The sequence below is a fragment of the Medicago truncatula genome, chromosome 6, assembly GCF_003473485.1.
Source record: "Medicago truncatula cultivar Jemalong A17 chromosome 6, MtrunA17r5.0-ANR, whole genome shotgun sequence".
Lineage (NCBI taxonomy): Eukaryota > Viridiplantae > Streptophyta > Magnoliopsida > Fabales > Fabaceae > Medicago > Medicago truncatula.
Genome location: NC_053047.1, coordinates 41,504,254 through 41,526,260, shown reverse-complemented (window position 1 = coordinate 41,526,260; position 22,007 = coordinate 41,504,254). Strand labels below are relative to the sequence as shown.

At 31.0% G+C, this 22,007-nt stretch overlaps 3 protein-coding genes across 3 annotated transcripts; 2 read left to right on the top strand and 1 right to left on the bottom strand.

Annotated features, from left to right (window-relative positions):
• Positions 1-6,356: 6,356 nt before the first annotated feature.
• Positions 6,357-7,746, top strand: LOC11427632 (uncharacterized). Its single transcript, XM_003620739.4, has 2 exons — positions 6,357-6,690; positions 7,267-7,746. The coding sequence occupies exons 1-2, from the start codon at positions 6,461-6,463 to the stop codon at positions 7,550-7,552; spliced, it is 516 nt and encodes a 171-aa protein (XP_003620787.4). The 5' UTR covers positions 6,357-6,460; the 3' UTR covers positions 7,553-7,746.
• A 2,097-nt stretch (positions 7,747-9,843) lies between these two features.
• Positions 9,844-20,588, bottom strand: LOC25496992 (arginine--tRNA ligase, cytoplasmic). Its single transcript, XM_013597746.3, has 18 exons — positions 20,326-20,588; positions 20,111-20,229; positions 17,701-17,852; positions 17,481-17,556; positions 17,053-17,154; positions 16,690-16,908; positions 16,075-16,155; positions 15,410-15,493; positions 15,223-15,327; positions 14,296-14,474; positions 13,979-14,063; positions 13,511-13,697; positions 13,315-13,384; positions 13,090-13,159; positions 12,184-12,273; positions 11,833-11,901; positions 11,531-11,632; positions 9,844-10,264 (listed from the first exon to the last, which is right to left on the bottom strand). The coding sequence occupies exons 1-18, from the start codon at positions 20,402-20,404 to the stop codon at positions 10,154-10,156; spliced, it is 1,980 nt and encodes a 659-aa protein (XP_013453200.1). The 5' UTR covers positions 20,405-20,588; the 3' UTR covers positions 9,844-10,153.
• A 145-nt stretch (positions 20,589-20,733) lies between these two features.
• On the top strand, positions 20,734-21,271 carry LOC11442666 (programmed cell death protein 4). Its single transcript, XM_003620742.4, has one exon. The coding sequence runs from the start codon at positions 20,800-20,802 to the stop codon at positions 21,067-21,069; it is 270 nt and encodes an 89-aa protein (XP_003620790.1). The 5' UTR covers positions 20,734-20,799; the 3' UTR covers positions 21,070-21,271.
• Positions 21,272-22,007: the final 736 nt, after the last annotated feature.

Genomic DNA, 22,007 nt, shown 5'->3' with positions numbered 1-22,007 from the left:
TTATCCAATTTTACCCTTGTTGAAAAACACACCATACGATAATTAAATAAGTTGTGACTTTTCACTTAACACAATTGAAATAAAAGACGAGTTAAAAGATTTAGATGGAGTATACAACTTCCGAGGTAGTAATACAATTTACTTCAACTATCCATGATAGTATTTAAAACTATTCATACACCATATATATGCCATTGAAGTTTTAATTTGTGTGGTGAGTGTCGATAATTAAGGAGATTAGAAGTTTCAATTTGTATGGTGAGTGTCCATAATTTAGAAGATTGGAATTTTGTGTGGTTCAAATCATTAAAGCATATTGGTGAGTATACGAATATTGGTGTTGTCAAAAAACATAAATAAGGGCAGTTTAGTCTAAACCTTACAACTATTTGTATACTTTAATGATTTCTTAATACTTGTGCAATCAGCTAAAACATCACAATAAAAGAAATAGAGTGAGTATATTTTATCTAAATTATTGTGAGAAGAAATAAATAATTAAGTATGGTGTGATGTGTGTGAATGAATGCAGTTTCTTTTTTGCCTAGTTTAATGATACAAATGAGTTAATTCATAAGAGCGGGGAAATAGATTAGGTTTATATTAAGCTTTTTGATAAAATCTTCTAGAGTATGATTTGTATCACATTTTTCATCTATCTATTGAATAATCATTGATGTACCTTCTCTAAATTGTAGTTTGCTGATATCATCAAATATTAATTATGAAAAGATCTTTGACGTTATTATTACAATGTGAATTACGTTAACTTTAATTACAACTTTACTAATTATTAGTGATAGTTATTCTTAGTGTTGTCAAATAACCGCTATGCTTAATACAAAGTGTTGCCAATAAAATAAAGGTTATTGTAGGGTGTTATTATATATCTTTTGAGAAGAAAGAGAACACGAAGTGATGAGGTCAGTGGTGACAAGCTATTAAAGGGACCAAACATTCTATTGAATATGTGATTGAGATAGAATCATGAATAAGATTTTGCATAGACATTATTTAGGAAGAACTTTCCTCATTTCTAACATGACTTAAGACACATAAAATAAAACCTAAACATTGTGTTGTTTGGAAGGGCACTAACGAGAGAGAAAAATATGTGGTTTAAAAGTACATTCTTGAAAACATGTGCGACTTTTTAGAAATATGGAGGGTGAAAAAAAAAACATTTTCATTATTAATTTTAGATTAAACATTTGTAATCTCATGAAACATACAATTTTAAAACAATCATTGATATCATTTTAATTAATAATTATTATATTTTTTAGACCTATTAAAATTAGTCGAAATCAGAAATTAGTTACCATATTTTTGGTGCAAATTATCTACTGAATTTATCGATGATTAATCTCTTATGAAGAACTAGTTAACCATTTTTAATAGGGTCTCTCCTCCAACTATAGTTTTTTCATTTATAAAGTTGAAATTTGCGACCTTGCTTAAAAGATTTAATTCCATCCGAACAAAAGTAATGTTGGGGTAGGAGGTTGAACCTTGAATAAAGTAAATGATTATGTAGGTCATTAATGTTTTTAATCTCAAAATAGGATAATTATTTTGTTTTTGTTCTCTAAAAAAGATCATAAGTTTCATGTCTCTATTTTCAGGCCCGTTCCTAGAGTTTTACGGGCCTTACGCATAATATGAAAAAAGGGCCCTTACATAATGCATCATAATTTTTTTATCTCATTGTTGTGTTTTTTTGCTTTTCATTTTATTTTTTTTATTTCGCTTTTCACTACAAAATAAATGTTTTTTTAGACAACATCTGAAAATAAATTAAATATTTTATACACACCAAAACAAAATAAAAATACCGTAGAAGTAGAGAAAAATAGCACATGTGAAGTAGACTGAAATTTTAGCACCCTATTTTCAACTAAAATAGAATTTGCTTTGTTATGAAAATTATCCCCATTTCTTGGATAATAAATATCGTCGATATTTTTAATATTAATGAAGAACATTATTAGGAACAAAGGGCCCAAAAAAATATCACCAATTTCTTCGATAATAAATTTTTGAGCATATTATCAAGAACAACCAAAAAAATTTATAGGAGGGTGTATATAGAAATATTTGTGTTACATGGGATATATATATATATAGCAAATCTCACTAAAATGGCTAAAAATACTAACAGATGTCAACCCATTTCTTTATCATGTCAAAGTTTGGGCCTTTACAGAGAATTTTTCTATATATATCCCCCGAAATCCAAATATTTCTATATACACTCCCTTACCTTAAAAAATTTTTGGGCCCCCTACCGGCATGGGCCCTAGGCCGTCACACTCGCGGCCTATGCCCTAGGGCCGGCCCTGTCTATTTTCATAAAAGATAATGTTTGATGAATACCTCATTCACCTATTCTAATCTTTATTTTTATCAAAGTGTAGAATGGATGAATGAGTGTCCATCAAACATTTTTCATTTGTAAATTAATCACAATTGATTTTCCTTCCTCGCTCTTAACCTCTCTTTTGATGGATTTTGTCTCTCATTTATGAAAATTATCATTTTCAAGTATATGAAAAAATAAAAAAGATTTTTTTTTTTTTTTTTTTTGTGTTTGACTCAAGAAATTGCCTCGCTATTATCATCCAAAATAAAACGATATACCCATGTGAGTGAGTGGCACTCTTATTCTCCACATATATTATTCTAATACCAAACCCTTCATGGCTTGCAAGTCCAAGTCAATCTTCTTATCTAAATCCACCTCATTCTAAATAACAAGATCAAATATTTAAATTACATGAGCTGCTTAACAATAGACAATAGAACTTCTGTTCTTAAATAGTGAATTTTTATAATAAACAAGATCAAATATTTATATTACATGAGCTGCTTATCACTATGATCTTAAATAGTGAATTTTAATGATTTCTTTTATAATTAATAATATGGAGAGGATTCTTTATCAAAAAAATATATGTGGAGATGATTCTAACTGATTTTAATAATCCTATCATCTTTTATGTTAGAAATTTGTGACAAAAGCTCAAGTGTTTTTTTTATTTTAGATATGAAGAATAGGTTTGATAGACAAACATGCATGATTAACGGAGACATAATGTTCAATGCTATATTATACCATGCATTCTTTTTTAAAAAACAATATTATACCTAAGAAAGGTTAACACTTAATATACACGGGGGTTCAATATTTAATCAAGCAACAGTTAATATATGATAATGAACTTTGAAAATGAGAAGAGAAAGACTTAGAGAACTCATCAATTCAAATGAGATCCTAAGGACTAGAAGAAGAATAATAGTTTAGTGTTTATCGTGTACAAGTTACACTAAAAAAATGTAAGCTTATTCATTTGCAAATTTAGTCAAGAAAATAAACGAGATTGTGGCAATCAAAATCTATCTATAATCTCTCTTTGAGAAATACATTTATCTCCCCAATTGATTTCTTAAAGATTACACTCATCCGTTTTTTTCGAACAATGAAAAAGAAAAACTTTTTTTTTTATAAATTTATCCATACTAAATACATGTGGAATAGAAAAGTATCCATGCTCTCTCTTTTCTTTTTAATAATCAGGAAGCCCTAATTTTACCAAAAAAAAAAAATCAGGAAGCCCTAATAAAAAAACATGCGAAACAACTACAATGGACTAACAAAGAGAAAAACTTTTTACACTCTCAAGATAAGTTCGAACTCAAGAAACGTTGAGTTTAAGTATATGAGAAATGTGAATATTAACCATTAATTAGTAGTCTTGAGATTCATACTTAAATTCAATGTTTCTATATTCCAAATATCTTAAGTCTCAAGACTTGGATTTGAATTTAAGACATCTGGTTAAATCAATAGAGATCATTTATCGTATCATTCAAGTCTACTGGTTAAATCACATATTTTCAACTAGAGTAAAATTAATAAAAGAAAAATAAATATTATATAAGTAATATAAAATGATAAATAATTTGAGATACATATTATAATATGCAATCCATAACGAAACAATTTTTCAAATATCATTTTTGTTTATATTTAATTTCAGATGGAGTAATTTAATAATTTATTAAATAGGTATTTTCCACTTGAACCAAGGTAATGTTGGTGTAAGAGGTTCAACCTTAAAAAAAAAAATGAATAATGTAGGTTGTTAATGTTTTTAATGTCAAAATAGGTTAATATTTGCTTTGAGTCTCTAAAAAATCCATGCCCTTTTGATGAGCTTTGACTCTCTTCTCTTCTCTGAAAATTATCATTTAAAAGATTAGAAAAAATATACGAAAAAATAAAAAAGAATAAACATTTTTTGTTTTTGACTCAAGAATAAAACAAGATATGCATGAGTGAGTGGCACTCTTATTCTCCACATATATTGAAACACCAACCCTTCATGACTTATGAGTCCAAGTCAATCTTCTTATCCAAATCCACCTCATTTTAAATAACAAAAGAACTTGTATTGCAATTAATTACAATATATAGAACTTCTGTTCTTAAACAGTGATTTTTTTATAATAAACAAGATCAAATATATGATCACGTATTCATATTATATGAGCTGCTTATCACTCAGATCACACTAATTTAATGATTTCTTTTATAAATTGATAATATGGAGAGGATTCTTTGTAAAAAAAATATGGAGAGGATTTTAACTGATTTTAATAATCCTATTCTCTTTTATGTTAAAAATTTGTGACAAAACTCAAGTGTTCTTTATTTTTATTTTTTGGTCAAGTAACCTAGTAGTTAGACCTCACACAATTTAATTGTGGAGAAATGAGGTGTCTGAGTTCGAACTCCGACCCTTACATATAATATACAATATCCCTATCAACTGAGCTAAGTCACGAAAATCAAGTGTTCTTTATGTTAGAGATGAAGAATGGGTTTGGTCGTTATATGACCATGGTGATGACATGCGTGATTAATGGAGACATAATGTTCTTTTTTCTTGTTTGACAAAGGAGACATAGTGTTCTACTAGTTGTGAAAATGGTTATGCAATTCAACATATATATCTTTTGTTAAAAGAAAAAGATTATTCCTTAGAAAGGTTCAAGGCCGGCCCTAGGGCATAGACCACGAGTGCGACGGCCTAGGGCCCATGCCGGTAGGTTGCGTATAATTTGTACCAATGAGAAGATTGGTCCAACTTGGACCAAGATTAATACTAGCCATTGATCTAAAGTTGTATATGGAAGTTAGAGTAAAATTCACTCTCCTAGCTGCTAGTCTGCAAGGCAATGTCTTGTGGAGAATTTGGATTTTATGATACAAAGTATTAAATGTTGAGCATGTTGCATGAAATATAAGTTCTTGCAAAAATTATTTTTGCATGAAACAGTCAAAAAAATAATGCTTTAGAGTAACCCCTCTTTTTCCTCTTGAAGAGTTTGGGGTTGGGGAAGAGGTGTGTGTCAAAACTAACAACGAGTTAATAAAAGTAACATCTTCGTCTAAAATATATTGATAGTAACATTCATTTTAATATTTTTTTTAACATTTTCTTTTTTATTTGGTGAAATATATTAGATTCCAATACTTCAGAAATAGCCATCACGTGAAGTGATCACACTCGTATATATTCCACACAATAAAAAATAAAAATAAAAAAGAGAGAGAGAGTGTTATAAATAACGTATTGTAAAAAAAATATAACGTATTAAAATGAATATTGTTAATATTATTCTTAAAACAATAGATATATGTATGAATCATCTCTTTTATATATCTAATATATTTATCTCATTTATGATCGGTGTGCGACTAATCACACAAACTTAAATTCAACGATTCCACATAAAATGAGTTGTTAATTTAATTTCTAATAATCCTTTTAAACAAAAATCTGAATATAAAAATGATAAAATATTTAGTTCAATTGGTAGCTCATGACATTGAAATGCAATGATCGGAGTTCAAACTCAACATTTATTCTGGCAAAAAAAAAGAGGGCTGCTCAAGAGGGATTAATTGAATTTAATTTAATACTTTCAAAAAAAAAAGATGGAATAATTTAATAGTTTCCTTAGTTTTGTAATTTACATTTTAGATATATACGTTGTCATAGATAATGGTGCATTAAAAAGATAGGAATGTATCATATACCAAGCTGTCGTGCCTTTATGAAACAAAGTTGGGTAGATGTGGACCTTAGCTTCACCCAACCAAAATTAAAATATGTTAATTAAAGAGGTGACTCAATATAACATATGGATATAGATGTATTCAAATTTAGATCTTATCTTTTATCCTAGTTGTCTCATACAACCCATGCATTTCCCACCATATATAACATTTTCGGATAGTGACAAAAATTTATAATACAATCTAGGATATAATTGGTCAATGTTATCCAATCCAATTATTCTTATATATATAAGCTTCAACATATTCTATGCTTTTTCATTGAAGGCTTGTTTCATTTCTTTCTTAATACAAAAAAAAATATTTCTTCTTGAAATGAATGTGAAGGGAATAATGGGTGATGATAGTGCAAGAAACATGAAGTGGATGGTTAAGAAAACTAATAGTGATTCAACAACATCCATTGGAACATTCTCAGAAGATTCAAATAATTCTATGTGTTCTTGTTCATCTGATTTGACTGAGGATGCTGATTCTTCTTCATCATCACATTCAATAGGATCATTATGTGATTTCTCAGAGCTCATGAACAATCTTCCTATGAAGTATGTAATTTCATCCTACATATTTATATGTTTTATTCAAAAAAATGTCTCTAGTATATATCTATCTATCTATTAAGTTAACAAATATGTATGCGTAGTTTAGATTAGTTTTTGGTTTACATAATCTTGTTGATCAAAATAAATTTATGATTCTTCGATTATGAAAAGAACAAATTAATAAGTATAGATATCTACAAAGAAATCACATGATACTTTCTAAAATTATTGAGATGCAAAAGCTAAAAGAATCATAGTTATTACAAGCTTCATTTTATTTTACTTTTTATAGCTGAAAATTGTATCAAAGACTCAAATATAGATAGCCATTTTTGTCAAAAGAAAATTGCTATATTTGTTTGACAAGACACATACACTTGTATTCAAATATTTTATTTTTTAAAATTATTACCAGTGTCGATGTGTCTCTATTGTAAATGTGTTTGTTTTGGTGCTTGATAGATCTGGATAAATATGTAGAGTTGTAGATAGATCAATTGATATAATCGATGATGTTTAATTTTTAGATGTAGTGAATTGGTATGAGTTTTTGTATTAATTAGTTTATGACTTTTGCAGGAGAGGGTTGTCAATGTTTTATCAAGGGAAGGCTCAATCATTCACTTCTTTGGCTGAGGTAGAAAACATTGAAGATCTTCCAAAGAAAAGCATATCTTACAACAAAAGAATGAAGTCATGTAGAAGTTATGGAGGAGGTTTGGATAATCATAGAATATGGTATAGTCCAAAGGCTACAATATCAAAAAAAGCTTCAAGAGGGCCATTAAGTTCATCTTTATTAGGCAAAAGAGGGAGTTTCTTAGAACGTTCTAGACCTTCAATTGTTGTACACAAGAACTTCTGAAAATCAATTAATTAGAGATAGTTTGTTTCAGGTTCTATAGAACCGACACTTTTAGTCGAAGGCATGTTCTGCATCTGACATGTGTTCTAAAAACCGACACAATACCGATACAAATGACTACTTTGAATTATATCATTTTTTCAAAATTGTATCAGTGTTGATGTGTTTGTGCTTTATAGGTTCCATGTGCAAAATCAGAATTTTTTTTAATCTTACAACTTCAGCTTATTTTGAGTCAAAGCCATATTAGTAATTGGTTCAATATTAAGACTCTCTTTAGTTAAACAATTTAATTAAATGCTTATAGTATTAGTGTTTATCATGTAAGGGCTTATGCATAAGTTACTTATAGATACAACATAAGTTGCTTATAGTATAATCGCAAATGATTTTATTATAAACTAAAAGCTAAATATAACTTATGGATACAACATAAGTTGTTTTCATAAATTTTCATATAAACTAAAAGTTGAAAACAACTTATACACATAACACTTCCTCAAAAAAAGAAACTTATAGACATAACATAAGTTGTTTTCATAAGCTCTTCTAAATAGACACAGAAGTGCTTATGCCGATAGTTAAGCTTAAATAATTCAATCTAAAAATAAGCTCTCACAAGTACTTATGCTAGTAGATAAGTTCAAATAAATCAATATAGAAATACTTAAATTCTGTATGTGCGATTTCTATTGTGAATTTATGACATTATCCCTTGTCTGCCACACTTGTTACTAGTTACCACTTACCACTGACTCAAATATTGTTAATTAGGTATATGCATCGGGTAATTAAGTGGTAATAATCATGATAACTGAAAAGATGAGTGTTATTTGAACAACTAATTTAGTTGACAACTTATGTGACAAAGAAAAAGTATGTATTTGCACGAAAATCAAAACAATAAAGAGATAAAGTAAAAATGATATGAGTATGAAAGAGAAAGTTATCACAAAAATTATCACCAAATGGATGTTCAAATATCATTTCTCAACTGAAAAATAAAGGTAAAAAGGAAATCTATCTTATTTAAAAAATTTGTTCAATGTATGAGTGTGAGTAGAACTGACCTGGATATGTAACAAAATTTGAACCTACTTTTTGATTCCTTGCAGTTTCAAATTCAAATTATATCAATTGAAAGAACTGAATCATGTCCTGTGGAAACAAATTTTGACAAATAAAATAAGCTCTTGTTGTTTTTTGCAAATACATAATCAATTGACTTCAAAATAAGCTCTTGTTGTTTTTTGCAAATACATAATCAATTGACTTCAATTAAGCACATAACAATTTTTGTCTACAAAGAGAAAGAAAATTTGAGTCCAACTTGCAGTCATCATACTTTTACTTCTAGCTTTAAAAAAATCTTATAAATAATCAGCTTAAAGTATAAATAAAAAATATATAAAGAATTCTAATAATTTATATATAGAAAATATATATTTAATGCGAGCATAAAAGTATTTCACAACTACATTAGTCGCAATCTTTCAAAAAAAACTACATTAATCGCAATCTATGTCGTAGTGATCGCAAATAGCGGTAATCACAGAAAACTCAGTCGGTAGCTGCAATCACAATCCATACATAAGTCAACGAAGAAAAGTACTAAAATTGGTTATTCATGATCTTGCTAGAGCAATATCCAGGCATTAATCAAGAGTATTTGGATCCTCTCATGTCCAATGCTATATAAATGCTATGCAACAGAAAAAGACAAGAGTAAGGGACAAAGGAAATGAAGAGATGATGGGCACATGATGGAGAAAAGAGATGAATTGAGAAAAAGACAGTTAAAGAGGGCTCTACTGCAATAATGGTCATATAAATCTGAAATCATCGTATATGCATTGTGACATGTCAGAATGGACGGTATTTAATATTCCATCCAATCTTATATATAAGAAAGAAAATTCAGGTTCACTGAATAACTGATGTGTTTAATCTGTATTATAGACTATATGCATCAATTATTCAATGAACTTAAAAAAGGGATTTTTTTTTTTCTTCTTATATTTAGGACCGGATCGGATGGAGTATAATCATTCTAACAACATTAATCTTGACAATCTAACTGAGAATGTTTGCTATAATGGTGGCTCATCACTGTGATTTGCAAGCTTACCATGATACTAAATATGCACTAAAATCATGACTGAAAATATGGTGATGGTTATTGATACAAACACCAAATGAAATTCACCAGCTCAAAGACTCGACATAAATCCTAAACCTTTTAACAACAATTGCCCCTTTATACTTAAATTGAGTGTGCAATGATTTTTACATTTTCATTTTTGCCTAGTCCATTAGAATCCACATAACGTCCAAATCTTGTCATTTCACTTGGAACGCAAGTTAAGCAGAATATACATGGATTCTTGTAACAAAAGAAATGAATTTGAGAACCTTATCAGTTTCCAGTAACAATGCTATAAAAAATTACAACTTTCCCTCTTACACCTCTCATGCAAATACAATAAACAAAAAGGATGAGATAATTTGCCAAAACAAATTTCATTTTGGAAGCTTTTTATAAAAATAATAATAATAATAATCCTATGAAAAAAAAATATTATTTGAACTCCTTCAGATGGGTTATAATTTGTAAACAGGTTCAATTCCAAGGAGATAAAAGCACTTTCTCATCACAACTGCAGTTGCTTCACATAGCAAAAGTCTACTAGTTTCCTCAGGTGTTCCTACAACCTGCCAAAGGGAAAGAAATTGAATCAAAAGGCTTGAATCTAAAAATTATACTTTGGCAGCATCTTAAATAGGACTTTAGATTGTGTAATGACATTGAAAGTAAAGTTTAAGAATATTTAGTGGATTTAGAGATTTAATAACCCATCAGCAAGTACTTGACAAAACAGGTGGAGTTTAACATGGGAAAGGAGAATTGTTTCCCATCATGGGAAAGTTATTTTAAACCATTGGATCAAATAGAGAACATAGTTTTACAGTGGACATTCAGCACCAAATTTTTTCTCACACTCACCCACATACAACTCTCCTTCATCCTCTCCGGTATCTGTGTTTTCTAATTTCTTTTATATTCTGGCAAAAAAAGTGGTTCTTCCACAAAAGCTTCATGAAGCTTTCAAAGACAAAACAAAGCCAAGAAGCTTTCTTCTGGCTTAAACATGTCAATCCCAATCCACAACCTCATATAATTATTAAGCAACATCTTTCATATTTCAATCAATAAAAATACTCACACATCCATAGAAATTAAATAATAAAAATAGCACAAGGACCCAAAATTCCAAGAACGAATTGCAAAGTAAAGAGAGAGAAAAAATCTTGGATTGGATTTGGGTGTGGTTTTTCAGTTTGGGGGAATTGTCTTCAGAGGTTAAAGAGAAGCACAAGTTCAATGGAATTTTTAACATGAATGGTTTTTTATGTTGTACAAAGTAGCAGATCGGATAGAGACTTCAATCCCCATTAACAAAGCTTGTATCTTTTCCTCAATTCTAAATGAAATTTTTTTCTATGATGTTAGTTTTAATTTATTCATGTTTAATTATTTGTCACTTGTAGAGAGAATCACATGTCCATGGGAATTTCAGTGACAGTAACAAGGCAATGGTTTATGGAAGATCAATTTTTCTAGGTTTGAAGAAGAGGAGGAAAGAGAGTTGCAGCAACAGCCGTTTGTGGGTGAGTGGTGAGTGTGGGAAAAAAATTTGATGCTGAAAGTCCATGATAAAACTATGTTCTCTATTTGATCCAATGGTTTAAAATAACTTTCCCATGGTGGGAAGCAATTCTCCTTTCCCATGTTAAACTCTACCGACAAAACAATGACCAGTAAGATGTATAGTATTTATCTTTAACATGTTGCACAGTAAATAATACAACAAGTATTCTACTTGGCAGCTTTATGCAAATCTCATCACTGGGAAATAGGAATAGAAAAGCCGTATAAATTTGAATATGTAGCATAAGATGACTGTTTCAGAAGTATACCTGACAATTAGAATAGAACTTTTTCGTAAAGATTTCTGCCAAGGTATAGAGGTAATCACACAACACACTAGGCAATAAATTGCTGCATGCCTCCTCAAAAACCTGAAAAATTAAACAATACACAAAGCCCGTATATGAGCGAGAGTATCTTTTTAGATTATAAAATACTATGCAAAAATGCCGATCCACTTTAATAATAATATATCAAGTCTCCTGTTTAAAGAAAATGGAACGCATATATATTATAAGTAGTATGCAGAGTCTAAAGCTCAAAAACAACATAAACTATTCATGTATCCTACCTCAGGAAATTGTAGTATATGAAGCCCCAATAAACGCTCAGATTCATGATCCAAAACAATAACCCCATTCTGTCGCAACAAAGATGACAGGGACATAAAATACACAGTAAGAAATATGCCAACTTGATTTCATCTGAACATAACTAAATATGTATACACATGATATACTGAGCCATATCACAATTGTAATAGATGAATGCTTAATTGACTCGTATCGAATCAACCACGTAGGATCTAAACTAGGCACAAGTATTGTATCTTATATTGTAAAATTAAGCATATAATAGAAAAACAAATAAATAAAGTAATAGATATGGTAGGTCAACAAATCAGGAAGAAAAATAAACTTACCTTCTTTACTTCTTCAATGTCTTTACCCGATTTCCTGATGATAGAACAAATCCTAGCATGTGCATAGAGCAAATAAACTGCTGTATTCCCCTGTTACACAATAAACTTAGGAAGGTGAGACATAAATAACTTCAGATCTTTTAGTTTTGTTGGGGATGAAGAAATGGTTCATCAATTGCTAAAGGAGCTTCAAACCAAATCTTCTAAGCTGTTTGGAAAGAAATTTTCATAAGGTTTTCATGAGCAATTTAGCTGAGTAAGGAAGGACTCTCTCTCAGCAGGGGGTTTCCTTAGACTCGTACATTTTTCTTTTCTGATATCTTGTAAGAAGATTTGCTCTATCCATCATTCACTTAATTCCCTTTGCTAAAACTACTTCAGTATTTGTAATTGAGGAATTATTCCTCTCTTGACAGAAATACAAAACCAATTTCATTGTTCATTCCAATTGGTTTTTAATTCCAATCAATTGCACTTTAGAAAATTGAATGCAAGTGATAACCACTGAAAACAAAATCAAAGGAGCGGATTTCCACAAATAAATGGTTTGCTATCCATATGATGGTATTTGTTAGAATTAAGTGAATCTGTACTTATTCCTTTAAATGTACAACTTCCTAGGTTAGTGCTCACTCATTAAGAATTAAATGTATTTATTGTAACACAATTTTAAATACATGCGCGGTCTTAGATAGACACACAGAAATTACAGAATCTTGTAGTATTTAATAAAAAATTTAGAATAGTGATATTTTCAGTCCATTGTTATCAAAAGTTATCCTATACTTCAAAGGGTCCAAATATAGTGGGACAGGGCCCAAAGAAAATGGCTACTAAATCTACCGGCTTCTTTACTGTAAGTTCACAAACCAACTCTCAATTTGTATGTAGTGAATGCCACCTTACCTTATCACTAAGCATCTGATCAAAATCGAACTTGTAATTCGTTAATCTGTTGATCTTCAAGTCAGCATACCTGTAAACGCAAATCAAAAGAACAAACATAGGGGACTATAAGCCTAGGAGTCATTTAGAAATTGCAAGTGACATGATTGTGAAGACTTCCATTACAGGATGTTGATTTGCTTTAAAGCAGGAAAATGAAAAAGGCTTAAAGTTAAAGAAGCTTACTTAACAGCCCCGTAACCAATTGCCTCTGATGTTCTCTCAATCTCCTCCTCAGACCAATCATTAGTTGTATCTAGAAGAATATAGAATATGGAATGTTACCTTTCCGATGTCTAGACACTAAAATCTCACCAAAGGAAAATAAAATAGGCACAGTCATTCGTAGATCTTGATCAAGCAGAAACAACTTGTACATTACCACGTTCAAGAAGGGCAGTTTTACAGCGCCTTTTAGCTTCATCAAGCAAATCAACCAAACGAACAACCTCACTGCTCCGACTCCTAAATCGTTTTCCGTCATTCCCAAGAACAAGACCAAAACCTATATGGGTACATTTTGGATACGCGTTCTCATTCCGTGGAAGCCAACCTGCACGCCTAAAGGCCTGAAAGAAAATCAAAGGAGAACTCAGCCATTTTAACTCATTGAAATATTAGCAGTAGCACTAGTCGGTGATTATTCTCTTTCAAAAAAAGCAAAGAAAATGAAACGACTGATCCAATAAAAGCACTTAAACAGATAACTATTATATAAGGGTGATATCAGCAAAACCCAAAGAAGTTGATAACAACTCACTACAGGGTAAAGCAAGTAAAAAGGATAGTGACAACAACAATATAATGTGGTAACCATAATATACAATGAAAATCATGATTTGAGATATACCTTATATAGCATATCAAAGTGTTGTTGTTGCCCAATATCAGTAACATATACAATCCACTCGAGTTTTTCTTTATTTAGACGATACCTACACGGTTCAAATAGCTCAGATAAACAAAACAGTTTATTTTCCTAAGTCAATATATTTCATGTTCTATTCTTAGATAATAATAGAAAAATAGAAATAGGCATACCAAAAATTTACAGGGAAGAATATTTAGACATTCAAGATAAAAAAAATAAAATTGGCATATAATAATTAATAACAAAGTTTGATCACTCAAAAATATGTACAAAAAACCTGTAAGAAGAAAACTAACCAAAGCGATGCGAGATCGGTTGAAAAATAGTTGTAGCCACCATCTCTTTTCACAGCAATAATTGGTATATTTACACCCTCAACATATATCACACGAGCACCATCACTATCTTCCACCAATCCTAATTTATCCAGCTTCTCAATAACCCCGGGGATATATGGATTATAGAAGCTCTCTCCCTGTGGTCAAACATATCATTCAGTACGCTGTAAAAAAATTGTCAAAATCACTGATTGAAGTAAGAAACATCTGTAATTACTGCAACATAAATTTAGTGATGCACTAATCGCACATCATGACATTAATGATAGTCAGTAGAAAGCAATGTCCCTTCATCCACAATAATGATAATTTTCATTGCAAATGCTGTAAAGCATTAGTGGAATTGTGTTTCATCCAACAAAAAACAGTTATTGGTCATGTTATGAGGGGGGGGGGAGAGAGAGATAACGCGAGTTCCTGAGACTAATTTACAGAAACCAATCAAACTTTCGGTCATAATACGGTAGGTCTGGTTAAATGGGAGTATCTAATCCACGTGATAAATTTAAAAAGCAAAGCAACTGTCAGAATTTATAATAAACCAAACTAATACCAAGCATGTATAGAATTCATAATAATCTGATAACGCATGGTAGAGATAACGCGAGTTCCTGAGACTAATTTACAGAAACCAATCAAACTTTCGGTCATAATACGGTAGGTCTGGTTAAATGGGAGTATCTAATCCACGTGATAAATTTAAAAAGCAAAGCAACTGTCAGAATTTATAATAAACCAAACTAATACCAAGTATGTATAGAATTCATAATAATCTGATAACGCATGGTACTAAAACAGTTCAGAAATTCCTTCAGGAAGGTACAAAACATAGACATCATGGATAAAATCCACAGATAATGAAAAACACAAAACTAGAACCCTTACCATTTCCTCCAGTTGAACTCCAAGACGTTGATAGACCTTGTCAAACTCAGCCCTACTAATATCACAAATTTGTTGCCATGCCTTGCGATACCTGGTATCCCCACTCTGAGATAAAAATTAATGCATACTACAAGTCAAAATTAAGTTTCCCGATATCTCATGAGTAGGGGCTAAACTCGGGCTATACCTGGAGCAGAACCACTGCCTGTTGTGCCCTCAGCTTAAATTCGGGATCATCATCAAACCTCACTTTAGATGCCTTATAGAATGCCTAAAAAATGTACCAACTCATGTCAGTTTCAATATCGCTTATACTAAATCACTTTTCCAGAGGAAATATATTTAAGAGACAAAAACCAAAAGGTGAAAAAATAAGTGACAATGACAATTAATGAGAATGTTCCCCTCAGAGACCTATAAACATTGTCATTTCAATGCTGGAGGTTCATTTATAAGAATTGACAAGGATCAACATTTTTTATCAAACATAACCGAAATCGTTTTTTCAGATGTCAGTCCTTAACTTCTTTGTACTTAAGGGGTAAAACGTGACAATTGCATGCATAGAAAACCAATCGTTTATATGCCATTGGTCATGTGATAGCAGCTTATATTTCCAAGCAAGGGTTAAGGGTATCATAGCACATCACTTCTGGATAGCTTGGAACTGTTTTTACTTCCCTTTTTGAAATGTATTCGGTAAGAATTAGAACTAGAGTGAGCATGAGCATGTGGTACGATGAACTCAAAATTATGTCGTTTCTATCCGAACCAAAAAAATGCCAATAAAATAATATATGATTAAACACCTGAATAAGATTAACTAGAAGTAAGTTCAATGTATGTTCTCACCTGAAGATCTCCGATGGCTGTTTCACTAACATCTTCTTGGTTTGGAAATTTTTCAAAAAGGTATTCGATCAGCATCCCAAACTGCAAAACAAATGCATGGACTTTGAGCTCTATGGTGCCAATACCAAAAAATGAGAACTTTCCTAGTAAAATGTTTTAGAGTTCCAGCAGATATCTCATTAGACTATCCCAGCGAAAAATCAATGGCCATTACTAATTTAGTGACTAACTGAATTAATTGATTATTTTGATAACTAAAATATTATATTTAAGGGGGAGAGAGCACTGTCTTAGGACATCAACTGTTTAACACAGAGCACACACTATAACTACATTTAATTAGGAGGAATGTAATGCATGTTCTTTATCAAGAAAACAGTTAGAAACTCAACTTACATCAGCAACTATCCCTACGTAATCAGTTCCCGTGCAACTAATGTAAATGCAATAATGAATCACCCAAAGCCAAGAGATATATGAAGAAGCCTAGCTTTTACAGTGTATAGCAAAGATCCAGCCCCGATAATTGGCATAAATAATTTATCTCCAGATTAAACATACACTATATTCAAACAAGTAGGACAAAAATAGCAGAGTTTCAGAAATTAAATCTACCTGTGTTCCCCAGTCACCAACATGATTCCGACGGGTAACAAGTTCCACACGTGAAAATTCAAGCATGCGGGCTAATGTGTCTCCAATTATGGTAGATCTAAGGTGACCAACATGCATTTCCTTTGCTATATTAGGAGAGGAAAAATCAACCATAGCCCTCCTGATTGGAAGTCGAGGTGCCCAGGTATCAATACCATCATTTAGCATCCTTTGTACGCTCTGCAGTAGGATTTTTTTTTTTTTTTCATTAAACATGAACAGAGGGCTTGAATAAGCTCAATAATCAAAACGCAAGTAAAAATCATAAAATTCGTGTATATCAGACTTTCTAAAGTAGAATTATACGATAGAAAATGCAATCACCTGAGCTATCCAGTGCTTTGACAAGACAACATTAACAAATCCCGGACCAGCTAAAGAGCATGAATCTATCATTTCAGATGGAGGAAGATTCTTAATGATGGCCTACAGAAATTAAAAATTAAAAATAAAACACAGGTTAGGATTTGACGACAACAAATCAAAACCTAATTTCAACAAAAAATGACTAAAGAGTTTAACGACTATATACACTCTGAACAAGTTTTATACAAACATCTAATCATATTTTACAATCTCACAACATCATCAGGTTACATATTAGAATTTACTTATATTGTAGTAAGATGGAAAACTATGAATAGAATTTATTTTACACTGTCAGTACATAGTCATTAAACTCATTGGTGATCAGTTAAAATGCAATTACATATGGGTTGCAGGAAAAACAAAAATAATGTGTCCGATTATACCTGTCCAATAGCAGGGGGGCCTTTGAATCCAGTTTCCTTCCCTTTGAGCTTCGACCATATACCCATTGCATTATTACTGCACCAATTAAAAAACTCTTTACCTTCCACATATGCCCAGTAGCAAATGTACAGTGCAAATACTTTGGCTTATAGAAATACAAAACCTTAGAACTTATTTTACTTACAACAAACATATTTGTGACCAAAAAAGTGAACTTACCATTGATAATCACCGAATTTTACACTGCCAGTTTTGGCGGTGCAAACATCAACTAAGGGCACAACATCTTCCTCATCTGGCACAATTGTCTTTAGAGAAACATCAAACAGCTGTGCTAACTGTCTTTTCACACTAGCAGGATTATCAATGTCCTATAACCAAATTCAAAACACGTAAACTGACATCACTAAACAAAATTAGAATCCATTTATTACAGCTTATTATGTAAAATAATCATAACTTTTGGAAGTTTTCATCTGTTTGTTATAGATTTTCAAAACAATGAGACTCCAAAAAGACTCTAAAAATTGCTTCAATTGGCAAGCTGTTTTGAGTAGCTTCTCTTGAAAATCACTTTCGAAAACTGGTTTTTTTTTAAAAAGGTGATTTTCATTTTGCTAAACAAACACAACAACTTCTATCTTTTTTAAAAATCTCTGGTGTGTTTGCTTCCACGTTTGGAGGAACCAAAACTGATTTTGACATGTTAAGTTGCTCTCGAATAAAATTGATTGTGCCGCTAGAATTGATTCTAACTTGAAGCTTTTGATTCTAGAATTGATTTTTACACTCAAATTTATTATTCAACTCACTCTTACATGAATATATCTAACCATAAACCGTCTCACTTTCAACTCACTTTTAGCCACAATCAATTTTACAAAAACTATTCACTCAAAATCAATGTTTGCATACATATATGCAAAAGTAAGTTGAACAAAAAAATTCAAAGTAAAAATCACGTTTAGACTCACCAGCTACAAATCTTACCTTAAAGTTAGACTTTTAATCGAATTAAGTAAACAAACTGCTTCAAATGGAAAGTTGATTTGAGCAGCTTCTCTTGAAAAATCATATTTGATGACTGGTGTTTTCAAACAAACAAACACAATGGCTTTTGCTGATGTAAAGAATAAAAAAAAATTAAGAGCCTGTTTGTTACAACTTTTTTCATGAAAAAATCACTTTTCTTAAACAAAATAATCACTTTTAAAAGTTTTCATCCATTTGTTACAGATTTTCAAAAAAACCATAATCTGAAAAAATATCTAAAAACTGCCTCAAATGAGAACGTTTTTAGTAGCTTCTCAAAAAAATCATTTTTTCATAATTGATTTTCTTTAAAAAATGATCTTCATTCCGGTAAACAAACACAAAGCTGCTTCTCCTTTTTTTCAAAAGCTCTAAAAATTGAGTATCAAAATCACTTTTTTTTATAATGCGTAACAACCGAGCTCTAAATTATTAAGCAACGAAACCACATATTTTTCATAATCCATAACAAACGGAAACTTAATGGAATCAATTAAGTGATTCTAACTTGAATTTAGAATTTGAAACTTTTAGCTTCTACAATTGATTTTTACACTTAAATTAATTATTCAACTCATTTTTACATGAATACGCATCCAAACATAAATAACTTCATATTTTTCTTTTTAATAAGCTAAACTAACCCATCCAAATTGAAACCGGGAGAATCATAACCTGAGACCTTGAGGATGAGCAAACTCCAAGGTCCTAAGTCAACCCAATCCAAATGGGTTATAAATAACTTTATCTTCAACTCACTTTTAGCCAGAATCAATTCACTCAAAATATATTCTTGTCACAGCAAAACCAAACACACACTAAAAAAACTATCTCTAAAAATCAATTAAGTATCAAAATCACTTTTCTATAATCCGTAACAAACAGTCTGTTAATCAGATTAATCGAATTAATGAAGTAATTAGTAGTAAATTAGTGTATTAATGAACAAATTGAAAAATAAAACTTAAAATAGATAAGGTAGGAGTACATGATTGAGTTTTAGAACTCGGTGATGATTGAGAATTGATTTTTATACTAGAATTTATTATTCAAATCACTTTCAACAAGAATCAATTTTACATAATCAAGTCACTCAAAATCAACCAAATACACTAAAAAACTAATTTCTAAATTATTAAGCATCAAAATTACTTTTTTTTTTAATCAGTAACAAACAGTCACTTTAATCAATTCAACTCACTGTTGACCTCAATTAGAATCCACAAATCACTTTACATTCAACTAACTTTTAGCCAAAATCAACCAAGTACACTAAAAAACTAATTTCTAAATTATTAAGCATCAAAATCTTTTTTTTTTTAATCAGTAACAAACGGGCGCTTAATCAATTCAACTCACGGTTAACCTTAATTAGAATCCATAACTCACTTTACATTCAACTAACTTTTAGCCAAAATCAATTCTACTTAAGCAATTCACTCAATAATGTTGATTTTTTTCAAACTATTAGCATTGTCAGCACGTGTCTGTGTCTGTATCCGTACATAGTAACAAACAGGTAATTAATCAAACTAATCGAATTAATGAAGTAATTAGTAGTAAATTAACTAACTTGAATTGAATAATGAAAACTTACAATAGATAAGGTAGGAGGAGATGATTGAGTCTTAGAACTCAATGAAGGTGATGATGAAGATTGTTGAGTTTTGGCAACAGATAAAGCAGTGAATCTTCGAGTTGCAACTTTCAATAAATCTGTCTACACAATAAGCAAAAATTAACATTGTTATTATTATTGAAAAACGAAAACGAAGAAGAAGCGATGAGATAGAAAGAGAAGAAGAAGCTGACCAGAACGTGAAGGTTGAAGAGAAGGTGGAGAATGAAAATGAGATAATCGATTCAGGTTTAAGCAACCTAACCCTAACATTTTCCTTCTTCTTCTTCTTCTTCTTTCTTTTTCAGTTTTTTGTTTTGAAATTGAACTTCCACGGTTGGGAAGTAGAACGAGTAAGAAGAAGCAAGCATTGTTGCTGAAGATATAGCTCTAGTGGGCCACCACCGTGATTCTAAAAAAATTACAGTGTAGTAACATTCAGTTTTCACGATAACATTACGTGCACCTTACCGCATACAATCTTCCCCCACCGTCCTCCTTATCCATTTCCACCTCCCCAATCTCAAATCACACACAGTATCAAATCATCAAATCCCAAATTACAAAACTACCCTCACCCTTTTTTCTATATAAACCTCACATACCCACTATTCACACTCATTCATCACTATCACTCTCTCACTTCATTTATCTTCAACGCTTCAACAATGAAATCCACCGGAAAAAGCCACAAATCCACCACCGGAAAATCCTCCTCCGCATCAGAATCTCGCAAAGATCGCAAATCATCCTCTGGAATGAGCGGTTCACCGAAGAAAGGAGGTCACGGAGGGAAGTTCACATGGATCGGATCTGATCACCTTCAGATCGGTGCTGAAAACGAAGCTGCTTTGGATTCTAAGGATCCGAATTTTGAAGATCATGAAGAAATCATCGTCGCCGACACTGACACCGTCGCCGCCGCTGTTACCGTTTGATTGCGGTGGTTGTGTTTCGTTACTGGTTATGTAAATAGAGTAATTTGAATTGAATAATGTGAATTGTGAAAGTGAGATTATGAAGAAATGTTTTGGAGTTTGGTTAATCTAGATTTAGAATTATGTTTATGTCATTTTCTATATAGTTTTGTAAATTAATCAGTGATATTAAACTAGTTTAAAGTTTTCATGACTATTTAAATTTGTTTTGAGAAGTAATTTGCATGTAAATTTGTTGAGAATTAGTTGTATACTCTGTCGGTGTAGAAAGTTTTACACGATCAAACGATTTTCAGTGATCCGACGGTTACGATTTGATGACAGTGTAAAAAACTTTTACACTGACAATGTGTTTATAATTGAAAACTAACCTGTAGTTTACGAATGAGGAAATGTGAAAAGCGATAACACTTGCCACGAATGCGTATTTAGTGTGTTTGTTATAATTTTGATTGAATTAATTAAAGGCTTATTTGATCCAATGATTCTCAAATAATTTCAAATTTTCATTTTGGTCCCACAATTAATAAAATGTACATTTTGATCCCTCACTTTTTCCTCCGTTTGTCAAATAACTTTCGATGGTTAACTTTTTCCTTCGTTTGATCTTTTTTAAAGAAAGTGGACAAACGGTACACTTTCTTAAATTAATAAGATCTACGATGACGGAGGAAAAGGTGAGGGACCAAAAGGTACGTTTTATTAATTGTGGTACCAAAATGAAAACTTAAAATTATTTGAGGGACCATTTGATCAAATAAGCCTTAATAATATAAATTGAGTTATCTCATGTGAATAATCCACACAATTAAAATACATTTGATATTTAAATTTCCTATGTTTTGTTTTTTCTGATCCATATTTGACTGGACTATATCATGTCACGGGAGAGAATCAGTCTCATGAATTTAGGAACCATGGCAAATGGCAAATGTCAT